General features: G+C 42.5%; 1 protein-coding gene across 2 annotated transcripts; it reads left to right on the forward strand.

The window, feature by feature from the left end:
• The first annotated feature begins 2377 nt into the window (after positions 1-2377).
• Positions 2378-4750, forward strand: gadd45aa (growth arrest and DNA-damage-inducible, alpha, a). Of its 2 annotated transcripts, none has more exons than XM_032531319.1 (4): positions 2378-2590; positions 3476-3577; positions 3817-4036; positions 4323-4750. In XM_032531319.1, the coding sequence occupies exons 1-4, from the start codon at positions 2541-2543 to the stop codon at positions 4434-4436; spliced, it is 486 nt and encodes a 161-aa protein (XP_032387210.1). In that variant the 5' UTR covers positions 2378-2540; the 3' UTR covers positions 4437-4750. The 2 variants fall into 2 exon arrangements, with proteins under 2 accessions (XP_032387210.1, XP_032387211.1); XM_032531320.1 differs by lacking the exon at positions 2378-2590 and adding an exon at positions 3165-3186.
• Positions 4751-9613: the final 4863 nt, after the last annotated feature.

Below are 9613 nucleotides of genomic sequence, written 5' to 3' on the forward strand. Positions count from 1 at the left end.
AGGGTCAAAATTACGATATCGCGAATAATTTTCCAAATGGAGTCACGGGTAAATTCGTGACCACATTTGTTGCAATTGATTGAAAAACGTTAAAAAACTGTTAAAGAAACAATTTTGCCAAAGCCTAGCCTACATGTAGTTTGCTCATTTTTGAATGTTGACAGGGCTGCCAACTTTTCCCAAAACCTTGGAGTGAGATTTGGGGGGGCCAACCCATATTTTGCCGCGTACAAAGCAATTTCTTTGGGTCTTTATCCTTCAGGGTTTAAATTGGGATTTGTTATATGTGGGGGGGGATGGGGGTATGCCCCCCCAGAATTTTTTTTTTTTTAAAATAAACCATTAAATGGCACTTTCTGGAGAGTTTTTTGCAAGAAAATGCAGAAATCAAGTCTTACATGATATGTGCAAAACTGTAGGGTTAAGAACCTTTGTGTTGTTGTAGTATCAACAGACGGCATTTAGCATTTACATTATTTACAATATTAACTTCTTATGATATAAGACCTGACCCAGACAATGTGCCAAACATAATGAACCACATGAAGAGACAGTAGCATATGTCAGCAACAGCTGAGAAGATTTGGGTCTGTGGGGGAACAGGTCCAGGGGTTTCTGGTGTAGGGAACAGGGACCCAAAGTTAAATTAATTTGAGGGATCAACTAAGACCACTGAAATTCTAAAGAATAAGAACCATAGTTACATAGTATCTTATCCTTTAACCTTTGTGCCAAGGCTCAGTATGTTTGGCCCTTATGCTCTGTGCCCACTTACTGTATTTACTTTTTGGGAAAATAAAGACTATTTGTTCATTTTATAAAATAAAATTAATTATTTCAGTTACATTAGATGCACCGAGGTTAGAGAAGCACAATAGTGGCCCAACGTTGCAGTATATATAGTATATATAGTATAGTATATACTGTATAGTATAGTATAGCTCAGATGTGTTTCATCAGATTTTTGCTCATGTTTACAACTTTGTGCACATTCAAAATATAACTCCTCCATCTCTGTTGTCCGACATTTGGAGAGTTGTAATCTAGTCTGCTGTGCATGTTATTGCTCCGCTGATATGGTGGATCTCATTCAGACCGTCGCACAGACACAGAGGCCCATTTGGGTCTCTGGTCTCTGACAAAGTTTAGAGGAGGCTGTACGCTCTCTTCATCGGAGGTCTGCACGGATGCAACGCCTCACTGCCCACAGCAGAGCGAGTCCACCAGCCGCGCTGCTCACCTCTATTTTTACAGAGAGAGTGGTCACGAAGCGACGGTCGGGTCTGTGATACTCAGAGCTCATACCTGGAGCCGGGGAAATGCACCTGGGATGGATCGTAAAAAAAATGTTCTCAGTTTGCGACAATTCGAAACTTCCACAGACAGGGAGCGCTCTTGAACCCCTCACAGTCTCTGAAAACACAACTAGTCAATCACGATGGCAGTGGCACAACGGTAGATCTATAGATAACTCATCTTTCAGAAATTGAGACCGGGTGACACTTCAGCGTGAGAAATCGGGAGTGTGCGTGTGCGCCGTGGTGAACCAGTCAAATGCGTGTGTCTCACGGCCAATGCGTGAGAGTTGGCAGCCCTGTTGTTATGAATTGATACTATAAATAAAATTGAATTGAATTGAACAGATTAAATCAATAACGTAGAGGAAATAAATCCTACTGACCTGGTTTTAAACAGTGCCAGGCAGGAAGGAATAATTCAGGTCAGGTGTATCATAACAGTTTGGTCGAAGTTGGCTCCATACTCTTGTCTTTCTCGCGCCAGTCCTTTGGATCTCGCGCGGGGTTTCGGTGGGTTTTCGCACGCCTCACAGCGGACCAATCAGAGGGCAGTGTTTCTTCAGAAGCGTCTCGTTGCCATGCAGTTGTCCTGAAACCTGTCCCAAAGATCCTTTGTACTAGTTGTTCTAACCCGTCTCTGTCTGTCCCTGTCCGGCAGAGAGGGTGAGTTCCGCATCTGTGTAAACAGAGATGGATTTACTTTGAGCAAATATTTCAAATGTAGATTCCTGTTAATGTTCAGGTTGTTCTTATATGGCCAGAAATCATCATTGTAGTGTATGTGTGCAACGGTTGGGGATGTTAGATGTTCGCCAGTAAAACTAACGTTTCAGCTGTGCAGAAGTTATTATAACAGAACTAGAGAGTTTTTGTACTAAGTCTACTGAATCGATTTTTTATTTTTATTTTTATCATTATTTTTATTTTTTTTGTTAGTCTTAAATGTTAAAGGACAGCAGGCGGCTGCAGTGAACCCGGTTGGAGACAGGCACGCCTGTTGCTGTGTGTCTGTCCAATCCCACTTGAGAGCACACTCGGAGAATTAGCATACGACCAATGATCACAGCCATGCAAATATTCGCTTGACTAGCATTGTCCCGGACAGTTTTAATGTGAAGCTGCCAGATTTATCTCTCAGTTGCAGCACAGCGGACCACAGATAAAGTGTGTGCGTTTCGTCGAGAAGATACCAGGATAACTCGCCAGTACGACACTCTTTGCTCTAAAGTGGATTAGGATTTTATGTACAACATGACATTTGAGGAACTAAGTGGGGATTACTCTCAAGAAAGGTAAATATTTTAGGATTTTGACTAATTCCAGGAATTCTAGTCGATGCATAACGTTAACGTTATTTACCGGCGTCGACCTGCTAAAGTTACGCTGATTATCGCCACCATACAGTTGTTTGTGTGCAGCAACATGGCATGCATTAAACAGATATATGCACAATGGGTTGTTGTAACGTTAACGTTACTTACTCACGGCACCGGTTAGGGCTGACCACGGCTACAAAAAACACAGAAGCCTCTTTGATTGGGTAGCTTAGTGGCTCCCAATGTGGGGTACGGGGACCCCCAGGGGCCCTTGAGGGGGTTCGACGAGGTCCAACAAAAAGTGGAATATTTTATTTTCAGAATAGTTTCATCCATAAGTAACACAATGACAGCATGGATATCTCATCCGATGGGTTACCCTGACAAAATCTTTATGAAATGAGTGTCTGTAGTTTATTTTGTGTCATTTTAGTGACCAAGGCTTGAAGAAATGTGTGAACCACCATCTAGCTAGCTAGCTAGCTAAGTTAGGTTAACTGTTTTTCTGTTAAGACTATGTCGCGAGACAGTCTTCGATAACCAGCTAACACAACGCTGCATACTGGTTAAAGGTGAACAAAAAATAGCAGGATACATGGCATGTTGAGTCTTTAATATGCCGGTTTACTTACCCACAGCTGTCAAAACTATATGAACTTTAAATTTGATAACGCTTAACTTTTTACGTGGCGAAACTAACTTGTGCACATCTGTCAGTTGTGTTTGAGACGACGCCTGGTGGTTAGCTAGCAGTCCGGCTAACGTTAGCCAAAAAAGGGGAACGGTGTCAAGTTTTTTTGATGTGGTTGTTGGTACAGTTGTAAATACGTTAAAATTAAGTTATTTGTCTCTGTGTTTCAGAATGGATTCGGTGGCGAAAGCTTTGGAAGAAGTCCTCACCTCTGCATTACCACAGGGCTGCATTACAGTCGGAGTCTACGAGGCTGCCAAATCACTCAATGTGTAAGTACAAGGTTATATCGGCTCACACTAAGTTATTGTTCTAGTGACAGTTGTCAGACATCTGGTATACTGAAAAAAACTCTTAAGTACACGTTGATTGACTTATGCCTAGCAGGAAATGTACTGCACTACATCTAACTTTGGCAACATTGTTATTGAAACTATCCTGAAAAAAGCTTTTTTATTAAAATATACAGTAAATGGACTAAGAGCATCTATTTTCATTTCCTTCTCTTCAGGGACCCTGATAATGTGGTTTTGTGCATCCTCGCCACTGATGATGAAGATGTGAAAGATGTGGCACTGCAGATCCACTTTACCCTAATTCAGGCTTTCTGCTGTGAGAATGACATCAACATCCTGAGAGTCAACAACACCCGGCGCCTGGCAGAAATACTGGAGGGAGGAGGAAAACAGAGTGGGGGCGAACCTATGGACCTCCACTGTGTCCTGGTCACTGTAAGTATCTTTTCTCATCAATCTACGTCTTTAATGCCTGCATGAACCTTGTAATGTTGTGATATTGTGTTGACCCCATGCAGAAGATGTCAGTACTTGTTCTTGTGCATTAGATAAGCAAATATTTGACTCCTCCCTTATATGACTTCCTTGGAATTTCAGCAGAAGGAAACAACTTGTATCTGCACACAAACAGGGACTATCTTTAACTTTCTGTAATCTGTAACTATGTAAATTGAACTATATGCATTCAAATCATGAATTCTCTTTTCATTCAAATTTTCAGAGCCCACACTCTACATCATGGAAGGACCCTGCTTTGAGCAAAGTGAACCGATTCTGCAGAGAGAGCCGCTGTATGGACCAGTGGGTACCCATCATCAACCTGCCCGAGCGATGAACTTTTAGCTGCTAAAACCTGTGAAAGGACTCGTATCTGCACATTAAGAGTGGTGTGAACCCTGATGGACACATTACCACCCACAGATCAAATTCCAAAAGTACTGCTGATGGGGAAAGAACATTTTGGAGAGAAAAACAAAAAGACCCCGCTGTCTACATGGGATGTATTTAAAAGAAGACAAAAAAAGAGCTGGGGGAAGGATTCCCACTTTGGACAGGACTGTTTGGAGTTGCGTCTGTCAGCCTTGGCAACGGAGAGATGAGATGGCGAGGCACTTGTATCGTCATGTGGTGGGAATTAAAAAAAAAAAAGCATGTGATGTCGGACACTATATAGAAGGATTATATCATGTGTGTTTGGTAAAGCCTCTGTGACGAGTCAGAGAAGTGGGGAGAAACCAGAAATTGGAGCTGTCGAGTGGACCAAGGCCTTCGGCCTCTCTCTGCAGAAACAAAGCACTTGTTGAAACACTGGACCTTTTGCAATTTCACTTATTTGATTCAAAATTGTTAATGTTGACGTTGCTATTGTCCTAATTTAAAAAGGGAAGGGCTACACATCCAGTGCAGACATTCTGTGTATTTAGTGTTTCCTATGCCAGCTGGTTTTCTGCCACATGTAAAATAATTTTGTTACAATTTAAGTTATTTCTAATGATATTTAAGTGTATTTATGTTCCGTTTTTTTACCTTAAATATTTGCAAAAAATCTGAATACATATGTATTGCTGTCAATAAAAAGTGTTTTTTTTGGAAGCCAAAACTGCATGTGTTCTCTTTTCTTCCATTTCTGGAAATGTTAGCAAAGCCGAGCTGAATTCTGACCTTTAGCCATTGCAGTTTTAAAGAGGAGTCACGTGCAGATCACAGGGGTCATGTTGGCCTCTGTGGCCTCAGTGCCATCTCTCAGCTGAAGAGAACAATAATCCTCAGCGCTCTCTCTGCACAGGCTTCTGCCTCGGTCAGCAGGACCCTGTTCATTCATCCACGCAGGTTCCCCTTTTCACCGATTCCCAGTGATTTATTGAACAGTTTAGTTTGCATTCTCACCAGCTGACTTCCTAGAAAAGAGCATGTGACTTCTGCACACATGCTGCACAGTTAAGAGGAAGGAACTTGGACACACAATACCACACTTTCATGTATTTTATTACACTAAATATTCATAACAGAACAGTTGCATGTGTGTCAATAGGACATTAGGGTAACATCAGGTGATTTCATGCTATTTGTGTAGCTGGCTGCCTCTCTCCTTGGGACCAGAAAATGTGGTGTAGCTTACTGCATTGCACATGACTATTTCATAAGGGAGGCATTGGCATGCAAGCTGTTCTCAACTGCTTCACTCCCCCGCCTCCTTTGCGCGCGCACACACACACACACGCACACACAGGTGATCTCTGTAATTAAATGATGGTGATGTCACTGGGCTGATGTAAGGCAGGCAATCCCCTCTTGAAAGTGCAGAGTCATGATCACGAGAAGAGGGAATGTCAGAGGCTGTCCTTGAGTTGCAACACCCAGTTCAGCTGTCCGTGTGAGAGAGATCATGTGACAATATTTAATATCGTTAAATGAAATGTTTTCTACTGTGCCCTTGTCCTCATTTAATGTAGTTTGCTTTTCCAAACTAAATCTGACTAAATCATCTTATCTAAATCACTCTAAAACCGTCTATTTTCCTTCCATAACTACTATTAAACATAACAAGCTGCACTGGGTAGACTTATATTGTGTGTGAGGTCACAGGCCTGCATGTTGACCTCATTAAAGTCATAAAAGACCTCAAAAAAATTACAAAACAATTAAGACACGCAAATAATGCCAACCGTACATCATTGCAGAAACGCCAATTAGTTTTGGAATTGACCTTGTTATTGGTAACTTTAATTTGCATGGCAAAGAATACAGTACGCACAATAGGTCATATAAACACTAATACATTATAAGATGATGTAAAGATGCTCTTTGCACAGCTCTGTGGTTGCATGTTGGCACTGTGTGAATGGTTGTGAGGCATGCGTGTGTCTACAGGGTGTGTCACTGACGATGTCATTAGGCATTGTTGGGATAGAAGGGAAAAGGTTATTTAAGGAGCTGATGTAAGTGTTAACATGCCACTTTGACCTTTGGTAAAGTCCAAAAAAGATTCCCTGGTTTGCATACTGTCATTCATACTGGCTGTGCTGCATTGTGGGTTAAAGTTCAGGTGCAGCACTATCTACGTGTTTCTAAAAATAGAGCAGATTTCCGCCTGACAAGTTATAGTTTACTTTGAATTGTTTTATATATAGTGCAGCCTGGGGAACATATTGTGTAACCTAAGTCAGTGTGGTGATGCATGTAATTTAATAACAATTTGTACTGTGTATTGATCCCCAGTGGGGAAATTACAATTTACTCTCTGTTTTGTTAGTAATCACTACACACAGGCCTGAAATACACAGACACACACATGATCAGGACCTATTCATGCACAAATGGAGAGAGGTCAGAGTGAGTGGGCTTTCGGTGCTGGACCAGCGCCCTGAGCGGTTTGGGGGGTACAGTGCCTTGCTCAAGAGCACCTCGCAGCACCCAGGAGGTGAGTGGCATCTTTCCAGCTACCCAAGTACGACATACTTTGGTCCGTACAGAAACTTGAACCAGCAACCCTCCGGTTCCCAACTCAACAGCCTACGAACTGAGCTACTGCCACCCATATAGAGTTGTATTATACAGATTCACTAAGTTCAAGATCACCAAGACAGACCTGTGGAGACTGAACCCCTTCCGTATTTCTTTCCTCTTGCGATTCGTACATGACACCCTTCCTTCGCCATCACATCTGCACATATAGGGGCCGAGAGTGGACCATAACTGCAAGCTCTGTGGTGAAAAGGGAACACTGGCCCACATACTGTCAGGGTGCAAAACAAGGCTCAAGGACGGTACAGCTGGCACCATGATAAGGTGCTTTTGTTTCTTGCTGACACACTAGAGCGGTAGAAATGCCAGAAAATGTCCACCATTCCCTTCACCAAGGAGGGAGCTAGGCCGTTCTCAACCAAAAGACCAATCTGCTGCAAAATGCCAGGTCGTGGGTGATAAGGGCTGACCTGGGGAGGAGGCTGCAGAGGTGTTAAGTGGCATGTTAAGTTCTAGTACCGGAGAATATAAATGCGAAGTGACACTGAGAATGTATGGGTGTGTTGGCTGCAAAGGCTCAGATGTCTGCTTTGTGTAATTCTATACACAGCTGAGCCTACCAGAGGATCAGAGGTGCCACTGCAGTCAGCCCACACCCTCCACCCTCACCCTCAGGTCCTCTGCCCCTCCCCTTCCTCTCCCCCTCATCAGCACATTCCAACACACTGACACTGTAACTGCCAATGCAGATTTCCACATTGAAGCACATGGTCAGTGAGCCAGTGAGCCAGCCTCCCAGCCCCCCCCCCCACCCACCCACCGCTCTCTATGATTCTCACATTGTTGCACAATGACAAACTGGGATTACTGCAGAGGCTGTGCTCATGCTTCAGGCCTTCAGTGGCACATAAAGAGAACATCCAGCCAGTCTGTATCACGTCCGTGCATAACAGCTCTTTCTGCTTAAATAGTTAGCTTCAGAGCATGCATTATGATTGCTTTCACTGTGTGTGCACTATATTTGGCATTCAATGAAGGTGTTCTGCACAATGCTAATGCACCTGGCCCTTCCTGCAGTCACATGTGATCTTTCAAGAAAAACGGCACAATCTGTGAGAAAGGGACGACAAGGAAGCAAAGTCCTTAACAATGAATAATAGGTGACAATGATATTTCATCATCGGCCAGTTTTAAGTGTGAGAGCTGTAATGTGCAATTCAATATTTCTGCAGTTGCTACAATGGGTGACAATAGGTATTATTCCTGTGTGATCTTCCCATTGTGTACAGGGACATTTTAAACACACCGTTTATCCACCAGCTGGCCGGAAACAAGGTCAGAGAGACCCGAGCGGCCACCAACAGAGAGCGAAAACACACTCTCAGGCTCAGCAGTCATTTCCCCAAAAATAGTTACTCTACTCTCCAAGAGCGGAAATAAGGGTTTGGTACCTTCTATATTTAGCCCTCTTCTCCTGTGCTCTCTGGTTTCTGACAGCCGCGGCGAGAGGCCCGAGGTCTCTCCCATCACGACTGAGGTATAAATAACGGCTAATGAGAGGAAATGGGCCCAGATCCACTGTGGGCAGATCTCTCTGGCTAGGCTCCATCTGAACAATAGAGGAGTTTTTTTCCTATCACTATAAGGCTTAGGCGCAGCCCCTAAGCCAAATGTAAAATCAATGTGAGCATCAGAACTAACCAAATAACTCGGATCTGTAATCTGTAATGATTGTGGTCGGTCCTTAGTGGATTTCTTAAGCAAGTTTTGTCTTTAGACGTCTAGGTTTTATTCTTATAAAAATGGCCCAACATGATGTAAAATTGTATTTCTGTTTATTGAAAAATGTAAATAAATTCTTGATTGACTCCTCCTAAACTCCCTGTATTTTCCCCGTACAAGTATTTGCACCTAAAAATACCAAAATCTGGAAAACACTGACCCATATCAGATTTCTATTATTAAAAATACTGTAAATGTGAGAATGCGTAAGAGGTATCAAGACAGCAATGGTCATCACAAGCTCAAATCTTTTGACTGTGCAGCACAACACATCTTTATTGAGATATTTGGACAGTGTCGGACCGTAGGAATGCTTCACTTTATTAATCTTAGTCAAGTCTTCATACAAAGGTTGGTATATTAATAAAGACATTCATCAAAATGAAGATTTTGACAGTTAAATGAATCTTTCAATGGAACAATAAGGATGTTACGGAGTTGCTGGACAGAATGGAATGGACAGAAATCATGACATGGCAGTAGCAACCTTTCCTTAAGAGGCGTACAGGAGGGATTTATTGCAAGTAAGAAGAAACCGACTGAAAATAAACAACTGGATAATAACAGCAGATTGCTGATCTGAATACCTGAAAGTATCCTTTGGAGAAGGCAACTGAAAAGCAGAGCACCAGGTAAGTGAAACACGATTGAACATGTGTTGCTCGTGACATGTAGACAGAACAGATGGCACAATATTGTTACAAATCAATTTCATCCCACTGATTAAAAAAAAAAACACATTTGATTGAAACATCTTTTTTTTTT

Source organism: Etheostoma spectabile, chromosome 12, assembly GCF_008692095.1.
Source record: "Etheostoma spectabile isolate EspeVRDwgs_2016 chromosome 12, UIUC_Espe_1.0, whole genome shotgun sequence".
NCBI classification, from domain to species: domain Eukaryota; kingdom Metazoa; phylum Chordata; class Actinopteri; order Perciformes; family Percidae; genus Etheostoma; species Etheostoma spectabile.

Bases quoted from the DNA above. Each gene is read 5' to 3' on its own strand.
- gadd45aa (XM_032531319.1), top strand. From the start codon at position 2,541: ATGTACAACATGACATTTGAGGAACTAAGTGGGGATTACTCTCAAGAA. The intron at 2,591-3,475 runs GTAAATATTTTA...TCTGTGTTTCAG, and splicing joins GGGGATTACTCTCAAGAAAG to AATGGATTCGGTGGCGAAAG. The intron at 4,037-4,322 runs GTAAGTATCTTT...TCAAATTTTCAG, and splicing joins TCCACTGTGTCCTGGTCACT to AGCCCACACTCTACATCATG.